Source organism: Sphaerodactylus townsendi, linkage group LG03 (genome assembly GCF_021028975.2).
Source record: "Sphaerodactylus townsendi isolate TG3544 linkage group LG03, MPM_Stown_v2.3, whole genome shotgun sequence".
In the NCBI taxonomy this organism is placed as follows: Eukaryota; Metazoa; Chordata; class Lepidosauria; order Squamata; family Sphaerodactylidae; genus Sphaerodactylus; species Sphaerodactylus townsendi.
This window is the reverse complement of record NC_059427.1, coordinates 78,531,322-78,547,169: the sequence shown is the minus strand read 5'-3', so window position 1 is coordinate 78,547,169 and position 15,848 is coordinate 78,531,322. Positions and strand designations below refer to the sequence as shown.

The 15,848-nt window shown below is 39.4% G+C and overlaps 1 protein-coding gene across 1 annotated transcript in view; it reads right to left on the bottom strand.

Moving 5' to 3' along the window:
• Positions 1-1,266: 1,266 nt before the first annotated feature.
• LOC125429686 (LON peptidase N-terminal domain and RING finger protein 1-like) overlaps positions 1,267-15,848 on the bottom strand; it is a 31,159-nt gene continuing 16,577 nt past the window's right edge. Inside the window, exons 4-12 of the mRNA XM_048491008.1 lie at positions 14,063-14,221; positions 13,573-13,699; positions 11,851-11,953; positions 9,999-10,113; positions 8,984-9,105; positions 7,655-7,813; positions 5,773-5,935; positions 4,074-4,220; positions 1,267-1,638 (exon numbers count right to left, since the gene is read on the bottom strand). Of these exons, the coding sequence (XP_048346965.1) occupies positions 1,474-1,638; positions 4,074-4,220; positions 5,773-5,935; positions 7,655-7,813; positions 8,984-9,105; positions 9,999-10,113; positions 11,851-11,953; positions 13,573-13,699; positions 14,063-14,221 (1,260 nt within the window). The 3' untranslated portion in view covers positions 1,267-1,473. The remainder of the gene's footprint in view (positions 1,639-4,073; positions 4,221-5,772; positions 5,936-7,654; positions 7,814-8,983; positions 9,106-9,998; positions 10,114-11,850; positions 11,954-13,572; positions 13,700-14,062; positions 14,222-15,848) is intronic.

Below are 15,848 nucleotides of genomic sequence, written 5' to 3'. Positions count from 1 at the left end.
GCCTCTAGCAGTGCCACTCCCTTAGGTAGGCTTTATATGGGTGAAGAGAGACCTCAACTTGAAGACTCCATACTGTTTGTGCAAGCAGGAGACCTTACAAGTACAAGTTTACATTTCAAAGGCCAAAATACAAAACATTTCCATTTCATGCAATCAGAATAGCCAAAACTACATGACAAATTAGAATCCCCTTTCTCCTGGATCATCTTCTTGCAGAACTGGAACAGCAGGTGGACAGATTGCAAAAGTTCCAGCTCCAAGCCCCAAACCAACAGATAGCAAAGTCTCAAGGGCAGCAGAAAATGTTCTTGAATTCTCCAGGCAGGTTGGCAAGTCTAAAACATTCACAAAATGGACTGGCAGTCCCATCTTTCCTTAAACTGATTGTTTAAAAAGAACCAACAAATTGTAAAGTCTAGGAGGCAACAGGAAAAGTTCCTCTGAAGTTCTCCATACTCAAAATCTCCTTGATACTGCTGCCTCCTCATAAGAAGGTCCATAAGGAGGGCAATATCTCATGTGAGACAGACCACACAGGAGTAAGTTTGGTGAATCAGAGATATTTTACAAACGATTCTCACCCTTACAATCTTGCTCTTGCAGAATAGCCGAGGGTTCAAATACTGCAGCCACCATGTATGTAGGAGTTGCATGGCAGCCTCGAGCACTACCAGTTGGGGCGCTGCCTATAGGAAAGGAGGCTATCTCCTAGAATGTAAACACCTGAGGGTGATTAATGGTAATGGCTAATAACAAGCACCAGCTGTTGGCTAGGGAGAGCAGATAACTGATCAGGACAACAAGGCTGAAAACATACTCAGAGGTCTGGCTTCTTGAAACTATGATCCAGTCTCTCTTGATTTCCTGAGGAGACTTGATTACCTGAGAAGACTTTCTTAACAACTTGAAGCCAGGAGCTTTCTTGTCTTGTTTTATTTTGTCTGGAGGAGGAAACTCCTACAGAAGAGATTACTTCTTTGGAAGCCTGGGAGAAAGCTGGCTGGAGAAGTCAGCAAACCGTTTGTCATCTGGCATGTAAAGCTAATGAGGGGCCAGAACGACATCACAGGCTCATATACTATGTCATAGTGTTCTGTGTCTTCTGCTTGGGGAAGCAGCTAGTTTTCTTCATTTGGGACAAGACAGGCAGACCAGTCAGGTACCTTTGGTAAATTTCACTTCAAGTCCTACTGCTTTTTCTGCTTCGCAAAGTCAATTAAAGACTCTCTGTGGATAGTGCACCAATATTAATGGGACTCACTGCTGTTTCATACATTGTCTCTGTTTATTGGATTGTTACATATTGCTGAGGTCAGGTCTACAATAAAAACATATACACACAGACAGAACAAAAAGAGGAAGAAAAAAGTTAAGGCTTTACCCCAACCCCACCAAGACAAATGGCAAAGGATCAGAACAGAGTTCATTCACTCCTTTATGTTATAGCTTTCTTCCCAAGATGACACTGGAAAGCTAGCTACTAAATTCGCTGCTTTCCAATATGACATTCAGAATGTTCTTCAGCTGATTGAGGCGGCTCTTCAGAGATGTGTCAGAAAAGATAGCCAACTTGCGGGTCACGTCAAGGGGCAAGGTTAGTACAAGCCACCAGCACCAAGCTGGTCCATCAGGAGATGCCTAGTGAGGAGGCATAAGAAAATATGTTAAGTTCCTTGTGCCAGAGATTCTGTGTCTTTGCACAGCCAGCAAGGACAACTGAAATCCAGAAACTTGAGAATCAAGGTTGAACATTGATTAATATATAAAGATAATTAGTGCATCTGTTGATGAGACTGGATCTTATTTCATCCCCACATCCATAGTTAGGGCTGCTTTCTTTAAGAGCATGGAACCAATTTACCCACAGTACCAAACTCTTTTTAAAATCTTATGTCAAGCAACCAGTGGAGTAATCTATTCCTTGGGATTTTAAATACAGCACCTCATTTAAATAGATGTAGTACTAGGAAAAGAATGTGTCAGCTTTATGGGATTAGAAATAAGACATCTCTGGATAGATGGGAACATAAGTAACAGATAAAGTTAATTTTACAAAAGTAAACACAATGAATCACCCCATTAAAAGAGAAAAAGTTCTATTCTTGTTTTAAAAAACCGAGCCGATGTTATCTTCTGACAGGAAACAAATTGGATACCACTTACTGAGCAGAGGATTAAAGGTCAACTGTATTTTTCCTGCTCAAATATAAAACTAGGGGAGCCAGACTTGTTATTGCAGAGTGTGCTTTACAGGAATTTAAAGATGAATGCCAAGGTAAGGAAAGATGCTATGTAATAAACAGAGAAAAAAACTGAATTCTTGCATTATTATAATCAATACCTCACAATTAAGAAAATAGCTGGAGCTTTGGAAACTGACAAAAGCAGTCAAAAATTAAGGAGATTTGGGGGAATACTAGCAGAGGATACAAGAATTGTTGGAGATACACATTTTTCGAACTTTGGAAGTGAGTAACAGGAGCCATATTATTCTTTACCATTTTAGAATTTGACTGAAACAGTGAGAGAAAAACAAAAAGTTGGGCATTTTCTTAAATCCTATTATATTTTTATCTCTTCCTTGTTAATGAAGATAGGTTCATGATTAGTATAGATCATGCCCTTATGAATAATTGGAATAAAAGTAGAAATTAAATTTATTATTACAGGATTCCTTTCTTAGAGAAAACAGTCATTTGATAAATTATATCTTTTAGGATGGAATAACAGCTGTATTCTGGACCTCGATTAACTTGGTGGCAGAAGGAGGAGGAGGAGGAGATTCTAATTATAGCCATTAACAAATTGGGAACTAAACAAGATCAACCAGACAACACATAGGCAACTAATGTTCTTAAGGAAGCAGCTGGATAGTCTTCAGCTTATTTAAGACAAAGATATTCTGTAAAAAGCTGTCTAATGAGAAGAGGCAGCTGAGAAAGTGGGAAAGAACTTGCTAATTCTAGTGACAACTGAGGAACATCTCACTGATTTTGTCCCTCTTCCTGCTTACATTGGGCCTATGAGGCATGAGCCAAAGGGCTTGTCCTTAGCCTGAGGGTCATAGTCCAGAGTGAGGAGGAAGAAGCTGGAGAGAGAAGCTGGTAACTTTTGAAATCAACTATAGACTTCTGAATCATCTAATGAGGTCACTATTAACTGCTTTTTCAATAAATGACAAATTGTCTAGTTCACAGTTGAAAATAATCAAAAACTAACTCAACTAATTTAATACTAAGAAGATCACCTTTTCATGTACGGACTAGTCAGACAGTTAAGATCTTCATCTCAACCTCTGCTCTCTGTGTTCTGCCTATGGAGATGGGGCAGGTGACAATGAGAGGCAGGACTTTCTCATTGACGACTCATATAAACAATTGTTCAAGCATTTCATCTACCATGAAGACAGGTCTGTCAGTGCAAACTTACACTTCATATACTGCTGCAGCTTTATTGAAACAGTCTGATAGAACGAGAGGATGATACCATTACAGTTATACCACAGCGTCTCACTTTGGGCTGGATACATTTGAAACATCAATGGAAGGCACTGATAACAACGGATCTTCTCTGCTTTCCCCTCCCACACAACTGACATGAGATAACATGAGATAACATGGATTCATGAGGTTTTGGTCCCCAGATGAGAAATAGCCACTTTGGTCTACCAGCAGTTATGAGAAGGACTAAGGAACCAAACCCTTCCTGCCCCTTCTATTAGTGAAGCATGGCTATTACTGCAGTGGAGTTCCATGATCCCAGGAATCTTCTGCAATCAGAATGGGCTTCTGATGGCATGGGAAATATGCAGTCTTTGTGATCGCTGGTCCTTGCACCAACAGACTGCTGGTTCAACCCTTCGTATGACATTTACAGGCAAGCATGAGTCACATGAGTCTTAGGGGGGTTTTAAGCACAAAAAAATTACAAAATACCCACTTAAAAAGAAAGAAATAGAATGGGTACTTCTGAAAATTGTGCCTTATACATTTCTAATAAGCCATCTGGCCTTTAGTTCTACTTATTCTAGATCATTATGCTTTAACCGTAGTCAATACCCAATATATAAGTACCTGAATGTCCTTCTCCTTCTCAGGAAGGGGGCCATAGTGCACCAAGCTGTGTCTGTAGGTCATGCAGCCATTTTCATAAAATCTCTGTGTTAGTTGGTATGTGTAGTCATGTAAGTTCTGGAGCTCAGCCAGTTCTTCTGCTTCTACCTGAATGTATTGGGCAAGACAACAAGTTTATTTAAAATATACTTACACCCTTCATTACTCCAAAGACTGGAATCAAAGAGCTTATATTTCAAAATTTAAAAGAGACCATCCACATTAAATTCTATACAGATAATGAAATAGAAAATAAACAGCCTCTGAGAACCAACATAAGGTCTAATAAACCACTAGAATATCATAGTTGTCCACAACTGAACTTAGTCAAAGCATTATTTGAACAATAATTTCCTGAATTGCTGCAATTTAGAAATAATCTTCACTTTCTCCTTAAAAAAAAAGATTTGGAGCTGGAGTTGAAAACAGGGGAGAAAAGAGAAAATGAGAAAAAAAACAAATATGATCAATAAGATTTGATATAAAGTCATTTAGGATCAGACTTGATATTGTCCCACTGATAACACAAAACAAGACAAAGCAGACAAGTGCTACATTTTATTGGACCAAATTTTAGTTCTTTCCAAGTGTTCATGGACATTTCTATTGACAATGGTTTGGCCATCAGCTAATCTATATAAGTGAATCTATATAATGTTAATATTGATAACAAACAATATACAGAATAAAATGCTCAATATTTTAGAAAGTATTTCCATTTTTCTGTTATAGTAATAAAGAATGAAAAATGTCTTTACCTTTGAGTGATAGTTTTTGTGTATTCAGCGGCAAATCCTTGTCCTTCCTCTATTAAAACAGCATCTTTTTTAAAGAACCTGCCAATTTATTTCATTTAGACACATAAAGGCCTTGTGAAAAACCAGGGAAAATTTTGGAAACTCACATTCTTCCCCTCTTTTTTCCCTCAGAGGACTTTTCCAGCTTTTCCAGTGCAAAAAAATGGGAAATTTTAGGGAGCACTGAAAAAAACCCTTCATACTGTAAATATTTACAGTGTGCAGTAGTAGTTTTTTATAAATATAAATCATGTTGGCAACACTATGTTACAGTGTGTTTAAGTATATGTGATTAAAGACATCAGTGTTTTACCCAAACATTCTGGCAGTCATATCTACTGTGACTCTGAGTTTCTGTTCAAGCAATATATGTATTTTTGTTAGAATTTCTTTATATATTTATTTTTTCCTATCTCTCAGGTGGCAAAAATTAAAGGTACAGTGCTATGGCAGCTTAGGGTGAAACCGTTTGTATTTCGCACATTTTAGGTATAATTTCAATTATTTAAAAATAGAAGCAAATATTCGTAATTCTAAATTTCATATATATGTCAAATAAAACAATTATCTTTGCTAAGTTATAAATAATGCATTTTATTTTGTTCAAACAGTAAGGCCCATTCCGCATGGGCCATTTAGACTGGCAAGAGGCCGGTAAATAAACCGTTGTGGGGGAGATTACACAGCTGCCGATAAAATCTCCAATTATTGCAACATGAAGGACTATGACCTGCAACCACTATACAAACCTACTCAGGTCTTATGTCACTAGCTATTTAATTGTCTGCCTGTGAGCATTTCATCACTATGTTAATTTGCTATGGCCACTGCTTCTGTGAGGCAGACCCTGGGGCAACATTCACCTTCTCATCTTCCAGGTATTCAATATCAGCAGTGTTGTAACCATCCTTGTGTCCCTGTCTCAAAACCTGGAACCTCCGCTTGCCTATGGTGTTCACAAAAGACCGTCCATCAGGCAAGAAATCTGTTTTCTGAATCTCCAACATGCAGCCATAATCAGCAAAACTGAGAAGAAACAGAGAGAAGACAAGTGAAGAATGGGATTTACAGCATTTACTGACTCAAAAACTTACCACTATCTATTCTTGTATGACTTCTGTGCCATTTTGGAAAGTTAGAAAGTAATTGTTACCACCCTTAGAAAAGGAAGCGGTGAGACAGATAGGAAACAAAGATGATTTTGTGTCTTGTCTTAAAGCAATAGGAATTCATCTTCTATTCAAAGGTGTCAATAAAACTGTTCTGAGTGAGAAAATCTGCACTTTGCAAATGCAATCATTAAATGCTCGTTCATCCATTTTTCAAGTGTTATTTCATCCAGGATTGAGAACAAATTCAAGCCTTTGATTACAAGAATATCATAGTGTTTCGAAGGGAAGGTGAAAACCAGAGGACCTGCATGCCCTGACACAATAGTCCATGAACTCTCAGTGGCTTTCTCCAGCTTGTCACTTTACAATCTTAGCTAAAATCTGACAGGCTATAATTTGCCTCTCTGCCACACATATGCATACACATCCCTTATTATACTACACACAGCCTGGTTCCAATGATAGCTAGCACGCACATGTCCATGTTCTTTTATACCCAAGCAGTATGGGGGAGAGACAGGCTAAAAAACTAAAGGTGGTAGACTCTATGAGCCAGATCAGCCTGACTGGACCTATCTTCTAAGGGACTCTGCTTCACTTTGCTTTTCTTTAATGCTATGATTGGCCAGGACTTTAATTGCTCATTGAAAAGGCAATAGTAGCATCACCAACAATCGTACCCCTTTGCTCTTTTCCTGCTCTGAGTGGTATGAAGTCCATCAGTTGAGTCACTTTAGAGTAGAAACCATATCCCCATTTAGATTTGCTGTCCTGCTTTGAGATTTGCTGTCCTGTTCCCACTGTTGCTAGAAAACCTGTCTAAATGCCTAGACTGATCTTGGAGCTTAGTAAGAAGCCAAGAAATGATGGGAATCAATGACTAAGAGGAAAACTCTTGTGACCTTTATGCAGTGTGAAAATATATGCATTTATCTGTGAACCACTAGTAAATACAGGAGAATGAATGCCTTAAACAAGTGAAGAACAACTTTTAATAGATTCACTTAACAGCTTGTATATTGTGTATTTCCATTGACTGAGGAGTATGTCTGTTCTTGGAGGAGAACTCCAAGTTTTCAACTCTCCTCCCATTGCTATTCCCTTCTTTACCCTTACACTGTTTATGAGAGTTTACTGACCCACCAGGGTCAACAAAAAATTCATCAGGGTGACTAAGTGGGGGAGGAAGGATAAAAGTCTTGTAGGATAAAAGTCAATGGCCACTAAACAACTGGGGAGTCCAGAAGAGTCATCAACTTATTCAATTGTGAATCAAATTACAATTTGCGTTTATACTTCATTTCCAGTCTTCCTAATCATCAAGATGTAACTAGAAAGGGTGATTTGTTTGCTTCAATCTATGAAGAAGAATGCAGTCTAGAAAAAAAAACCTCAGTGAATTCAAAGAACAGGCAAAATTACAAAGGACACTCAAAGGGTGAAATCCTGACTTCCACCTATAATATATGGAGGTCATAACATGACAGGGAATAGAATTTGGAGACTAAATACCAGGAAGGCATCCAAACCACTGATCTATCCTGAAACCATGGAGTGTGAGGATTCTACATGGGAAGAAAATCTCACAAAGTTGAGGATTAAACAGACCGTGACCACCGGCCTAAATTCTTACCTCTTGCCATTCTCAGACGTACACATGCCAAACATCTTTGTGCCAGTCTCCAAACACCTTCGAATCATAAGGCGATAGCGTGGCTCAAACACATGAAGGCAACACGCAATTCCTGGAAAGGCCAGTGTGCACACAAAGATAGGTATATTCTTTGTGAGGCTGCAGAGAGAAAAAGAAAGGTGTATGAAGAAGTATGAGCCTGTTACCATACTGGATTGAAAGTATGTATACTTTGAAGAAAGAGTAAAATATTTGGCTTATTCATCCCTTGTGAATGAACTACCCTCTTGCTTCCTTCAATGTATATATCCTAAAAAGCAGAGAATTCACACAAGAGTAACCTATGTAGTTGCATAATGATAAGGAACATTGGATGGGCAAGGACAGATTGATTATATCTTTTTCTTCATACACTGTTTTTACCACTTGGCATAGTTTCTTTGACATGGATCCTACTAGCTTTTCCACTCAATTTTACCCAATCCCCCTCCTCACTGCAGCACTTGTCTTTCTTGGCCCCACAATCTCTTTCAGCAGCCAGAAGCGGATTCTCCTCTCTCTTTTACTAGTAGAAAAGCTGACAGGATCCCACCCCTTATGTTAAAAGAAACAGGCAGAAGTCAGAGATTCTCCAATAAAGTAAGATATGGAAGAAATGTAAGGGGAGATATAAGTTCTGTACTTTTGTATCCCTCAGAAGAGGAATATAGAAGATGTCCAGCCTGGAATGAGAGCAGGTTATCTAAAGATGGCCCTGTGCACACCATGCTCAGATTTATACCACTTTGTAGCATTTACAAAGGCAACTGCTAACATAACATGCAGATACTAATAAGTACTAGCAGTATAAATAGGAGTAATGGCTAATTGACAGGACACATCTGAGGGTGTTTTTTATTTTGTTCAAGGAATCATACAGTGAAGGATATCACTTATCATAGCATCTAGATAGTGCAGAACAATAATGCAAAACATACACTGCCAGAGAACAACCTCTCATTTAATAATTGATCAGCTAAAAGAAAATCCTAAAATGTTTGAGGTCATGAGAATATGACTCATCACCCACCATTTCTGAAAGCTGGGTGTCTGATATGCTGAAAAAATTCTTATAATTATTTCCTTAGAATATACGAACGTCTCTACTGTCAATGCACTCAAATTCGAAGGAAACTCATCAATTCACTATCAAGCTGTTCCATAACAAGGTAGCATTCATATTCCTTCATAAAACTTCACTAAAATGCAGCTAAGTAAGAGCATCTCCCCACCCCCATGTAACATGCTGACACAAATATGAAAAGATTCTATTCAAACGCTTATGTTTACTTTGAGAGTTCAGCCATCTCAGTCTGGTGGATTTGCTTCCTTTCCGCCAACTGTGAGGGGAAGATGGTTGACATAAGCTCCTCCAGTACTACTGTGGTATTGTACTTCCCAGCCTTCAGGTACTAGAAGAAATTTTTTTAAAAGTTGAGAGCGTTGATATCTCTCTCAAACATCTCCATTTACCAGCACTTTTCATTGTCCCCTTCTTTAAAAGACAAAGTAATGTCTTAACTTTGACAACATACAACAAAATGAACTCCACCACCAAAATCCCAGATTAGCAAGTTTTCAGATGAGGATTAAGTAATCTTCTATAGAAATTTTCAGACAATTTGGAGGGGAAATAAGCATTTTCTGTTTATGTTGTACCACCAACTGTTGTTATGGCCTGCTACATCTCTTTAGCCTATGCAGGGCCACATAACTACCGAGGGAAAGAAAACTCACTAATATAATAACTATCTTTTTGTTACCAACATGTTATAAATATATAACTATTTGCTATTTATAATTGTTGCTATATACAGATTATACAAAACAAATATGATAAATTGCTGTGTACTTCATCCAGGGTAAAGGAACAAGCTTTCATTAATCGGGATATAACTCATTATACACCCTGACCTGAACAGTCCAGGCTAACCTAATCTCAGAAGCTAATCAGGGTCAGTCCTGGTTAGTATTTGGATAAGAGACTTACCAAGGAAGTCCAGGGTTGCTATATAAAAGGCAAGCAATGGCAAACCACCTCCAAAAGTCTCTCGTCTTAAAAACACTATGGAATTGCCATTAAGTCAGCTGACTTGACAGCATTTTACACACACAACCCAATTTGAACTGCCCTGAATGACTTGGAAAAAGGGTTGGAGGACAGAAAGTCAGACAGCTAGTTGCCAGTTTGCAGGACATAAAACCTACAACCCCTTTTCCTAAACATTTAGAAAAAGTTCCTGTCAAGTAGAGATTGAACATCAGCCCTTTCCCACATTTAAGTGTGCTGCTGAGTTCACTTTACCTCTCTCAGGCTCTGTTTGCAGAGTGGGCAGTTGGGCCTGTGGTCAAGGCAGCGCTCCACACACTCTTTACAGAAAGTGTGGCCACAAGGTGTTGTTACTGGTTCAAAGAACATGCTGCAAACCAAACAGAGGAAGAAAAAGATGAATCAGCAATGATAGAGTAAATTGGGGAGATGCATGGCTCACAAAAAAACGTTTCCTTACTAACTCCCCACTTATGAATTTAGACAACTGTTACTCAAGGAGGGCTTGCATTTGCCAAACCAATCACCATACTTGTTCCCAACATACAAGGATCTTCCACTGGCATCAGATGCATTGTTGAATCCCAGGGACAAGGTGAGCTGTTATGGGGAGAGACCATGGCTGAGTAATGAAGGAATCTCCAGATTTAATCGCTTAACATCTCCAGTTGAAAGGAACTCAGGGAGCAGTTGTTGGGAAAGACGTTTCTCTGCCTGAGAACCTAAATTTTAAAGGTAATACCAGGCAGAAGGACAACAATGAGGTAATAGACCAATAAAAACATCTAGCTCATTCAATGCTTAAGTCTTCCTGGCGGGATCCAGTGAAAACTCTAGTAGCAGTAATGTATTGCCGAAGGCTTTCACAGCTGGATTCAACTGGTTGTGGTGGGTTTTCCGGGCTGTGTGGAAGCATTGAGATGCACCTGGTGGATCTTGTTCCAAATGTTTCACCTGCATCCGTGGCTGGCATCTTCAGAGGTATATCACAGACGGAAGTCTGTTCCCTCACAGAGGGACACAGTGTGTAACACAGAGGTATATTCCCTCTGTGATATATTTCTGAAGATGCCAGCCACAGTTGCAGATGAAACGTTAGCAACAAGATCCACCAGACCACGGCCACACAGCCCAGAAAACCCACCACAACCAATCTAGTAGCAGTAGATTGTTTTATCAAGTGGGTGGCAGGACTTTGTACTACACACATCCTCAACTATTCCAAGGGCTTCACAATTAAGTTTCCTAGCATCCCAATGCTTCAAAAAGCTCTGGCTGTCTCACAAAATCTCCTCTTTTCACTTTATGCCATCAAGCCAGCCTGCACTCAGAAAATATGCAGCAGGAGACTGTTCTGCTCATGATCCCAGCTCATAAAAACAATTCACTCACATGTGACTGATGGCTGCTCCAGTGGGTCATTTAAATATAGTAAGCCTTCTAGAAAAGAACCAAAACTCAGGGATACAGTCGACGTTTAATGAGGACCCAAATATGATCAAAAATACTGCTACTTAAAAGAAGTCAAAGTACACCTCTGGCCCTAAACAGCTTATCTTCATGCTTCATAACAATAAACAAGGCAAATTATTAGCACTGCTATATAAGAACATGCATGCATGTTGATCTTGAGTGCTTGTAATGTTTGTAGTATGAATTGTCCTAGGGAACAGACCATGGCTTAGTTCTTCTTTGGCCATTTGACCATGGCTTCCAGATACTTCCAAGACACAAGGAAATGACTCCAGATTCTCCAGAAAGTATGAACAAAGTTCCAGGTTCAGCCCCTGGCATCTTCAGTTAAATTATCTCAGGAAGCACATATATTCTTCTGTTAACCCTGGAAAGCTGCTGCTCATCAGAGCTAAACATACAAAGTGTCTGGCATGGTATATGGCAGGTTCATAGGTGTATTTTCATATAAGTCCTTCAAACATTTCTTAAAGGGTAGAGATAAGTGTGGCCAAGTTCCTTTTACATCTCTAATCATCTGTCTTGAATTCTACCTTCCACCTTTTGCTTAGAAAGTTACAAGCATGATTGATGCAAAGTTTTTACACCAAGATCAACCTTTATCAGACAGCTAACATGACAAAGAAAAACAAACCGTATGCAAAGAGAACATTCCAAGTCAGATGTACTCAAGAGGTCCCTAATGTCCCGAGTAGACTTGGCTCCTGTTGTTTCTGCTGCTGCTCCCTTCTCTGAATCTGGATAGCAAAAAACAATTTTTTTTATCCCATCACATATCAACTTCATTTTCATAATCTCCCAGCATATCTCCCTCAAATGGTATGGCAGTTCTATCACATTTCCTTTGTACATGACACCTGAGGTACAGAAAAATCCAGTAAACAGTCACAGAAGAAAAATAGATGGAACCAATATTTTCTTTGTCCTCAGTCTAGAGATCAATTCAGGAAGGACATTGACAAGCTGGAATGGGTGAAGAGGAGGGCAACCAAAATGGTAAAAGGTATGGAATCCATGCTGTACGAGGAGAGACTTAGGAAGCTTAGGTGGGCCACTGCGAGTAGCAGCGTGCTGGACTAGATGGACTCTGGTCTGATCCAGCAGGCTAGTTCTTATGAGCTGGGTATGATGAAGAGAAGGTTAAGAGGTGACATGATAGCCATGTTTAGATATCTGAAGGGATGTCATGTTGTGAGGGAGCAAGCTTGTTTTCTGCTGCCTCAGAGACTAGGACCAGGAGTAATGGGTTCAAGGTGAAGGAAAAGAAATTCCACCTAAGCATCAGGAAAAACTTCCTGACAGTAAGGGCTGTTTGACAGTGGAATGCACTACTTCGAAGTGTGGTGGAGTCTCTTTCTTTGGAGGTTTTTAAACAGAGGCTGGATGGCCATCTGTCAGGAGTGCTTTGATTATGTGTTCCTGCATTGCAGGGGGTTGGACTTGATGGCCCTTGGGGTCTCTTTTATGATCATAAGCCCAACGGTGGTCACATAGCACACTTCAATGGCAAGTGAAATTGCACCACAAAAGCAACTTGATACATTACAATTTTCCTGACTACTTGCCTTTTGCCTGTGTCTCAAACACCATGTCTCAAACACAATTCCTGGATTTTAACTTGACAGCACTTCCCCACTCATCTCTTGGCTATAACTGCACATGGTACTGAGTAATCAAACAATATCATTTTAAAGAACATGTTCTTCTTGAAATTTTGCCGGTTACAGAATTCTATTTTGACAAAGTTCAGCATCTTAGAAACTAAAACCAGTTTCTGTAGCTGGTTTCTGCCACAAACATGCAGGGAAATATGGCTTGGCTTCTTGGGAACAACTGTATGGAAATAACATGATAAATGATTGATGAAAAGGGGGTTATTATTTCCTCTTTATTAATATTTCTTTCCTTTAAAGGCTGCTACCATAACAGCTATGAGAAGAAACAAAAACAGTAGAATCTCACTGGTTTAGTGTCAAGACATCAAGGATGATCACTGCCCATACTGTGTAGATAAGATTGATATTTCAACCTTAGGGCATTGCACTCAACAGACAGTAAGAAAAGACTGGTACTGTTAGGCTGAAGAACTTCGTATGGTACACAGAATCATATAAAAATTCAACTGGTTGTTGCGGGTTTTCCGGGCTGTGTGGCCGTGGTCTGGTAGGTCACATAGCCCGGAAAATCCACAACCAGTTGAGTCCAGCTGTGAAAGCCTTTGACGATACATATAAAATTCAGTTCAGTGAAAGCAAGCCTGAACAACAAAAAACTCTTCCTTTCTTTCTCCCAAAGGGAGATAACTGAATTTGTTTGCCAGTTGCATGGATCTGTAGACATCTTCAAACATTCTCACCTTCTTCCTTCTGTACAGAAACACCAGAGTTAGACCTCTTTCCCATCCACTCTGGCAAGGAAAATGATGCTAGGTTCTGGCCAGACATAGGTTCTCCCTCCCAAATGTCTTTACTTTGCTTTAAATCCTATATAATAAGTTAAAAAGACAACATGTTGGGACAAAAGAATATCTCATCATACTTAAATACAGGTAATTACCTTACATTTTAAAAAATCATGTAATTTCTTGGATACGCTTTCCACTGGTGACAGCAGCTTTCCATGTCCTTATAAGAACATAGATTCTCTAAAGACTTCAGACACCACTCAAAGACAACAGATATTTTAAAAGACCTGGATCACTTAGAAACACTCACGTTGTTACAGACTACCATATGAGGGTCTGCTGGTTCATAATATGTATACACATACATACAGATTGTTACTAATATAGCTCCCTTTTGTCATTGGCAGACTTGTAATTGCTAAAGGCAACCAAAGTTGCTTACCTGTAGTGACTCTCCTTCAGAAGACATAAGTGACTCTCCTTCAGAAGGCATAAGTAAAGTTGGGAATTTCCTGGAATTTGACCCTTTCAAATTCTGACTAACATCACTCTTCAGTTCCACCACAGTGCCTGGAAGAAGGGAGTCATCACTTGTGAGAATCTGCAAATAAAACAAAAATATAGTTTATTTTTGAATACGGACATGGGGCATGAAACAATCTGGCTTTAAGTGACACTAGAAACATCATGGATCACTGCAGAGCTCCACTCTTCCTGCAGTCAAATATTTTTAATTAAATGTGAATATTAGTGATGTTTGATGACAATAGAGTAGAATTCATATACTAAATTCTCCTCCCTTTCATCAAGCAGAACTATCTCCTGCAATTGTATAGACATACCCAAAAACTGTATAGACGTACCCAATCAGACCAAAAGGCTGAATTATGGAACTTATCAGCATATTGTGATTCATGCACCATTCACTCCAAGATGGATATATGCATTTAAGAGGCTGCCTGAGAACAAAGGATTATAATATTCCAGTGACAGAAACAGAATTCCCATTACTATATGAAGCCGTCATCAAAGCATTGGGCCCTGTCTACCTGAAAGACTGCCTTTGCTTGTATGTACTTGCCTGGGCACCAAGATCACAGGAGCAGGTGCTCTTGGTGGCACCTCCCCACACCCCAAGGGGCGAGGGGATGTAGGAGGGCATTTTCCATGATTGCCCCCAGACTCTGGAATAATATCTCCTCAGAGATTTGCCATGTGGCTATCCTTTATGGGTTTAGGCGCATGGCGAATCCCTTTCTCTTCACCCAGACATTTGGTTAACCTCCCTGGAAACCTCCTCTTACAGCTGCTGATTTTGGGAGGGGGTTTCTAATGTGATTTTATTGCTGTTTTAATTGTTACATTTTATTCATGATGTTTTTATTGTGGTTTCATTGGGTTTTTTAAATCTTTGTATGCCACCTAGAGACACTAATGTGATGCGGGGTATAAATATAATCATAAATAAATATACAAACTTCATTTTTATATATGACAGCAGCTGCAAGAATACTCTATGCACAGAAATGGAACACCTATATCTACAACTGAAGAATGATGGTTAGTAGTAACTCTAAAGATCCAATTTTACTCATGTTGTTAAAGACCAAGTGGTAATTTGTGTGTCACTGATAATACTCTGTGCAGATGAAACTGGGAGTCCTTAGGGAAAGTGTACTTTTTTATTATTTATTTATTTCATTTTTGTTGTTGAGCAAATTTTCTTTTTGTCTTTTATGATGTAAAGCTGTTTAAGAACTAATAAAAATGTTAACTACAAAAACAATGAGATGATACTATAGTTCACCTTCGGGACCGTCTGACCACATATGTCCCAAATAGGCCTATTTGGCTAATTTGCTGGTAGTACCTTGCCCCTCAATGATGCGGCTAGCCTCTACCTGGGCTTTTATGGCCCTGGCCCCTGCCTGGTGGAAAACTCTTTCTCCAACTGTTAGGGCCCTGCGGGACCTTGGGGAGTTATGCAGGACCTGCAAAACTGAGTTGTTCCACCAGACTTTTGGGGAGGCTGGCTGCGGAGTTACTGCCCCCCGTGCTGCCACCCGCTGATTCTGTTTGTACCATCTTGGTTTGCTACGTCCCCACCCAAGCATAGGATCGGGTGCCGCTAATAACAGTTTTATGTGTTGTTGCTTTGTTAGTATTTTAATATTTTTCATTGTTTTATATTTATTATCACATTTTGTATATTGACGTTTTGGCCTTAT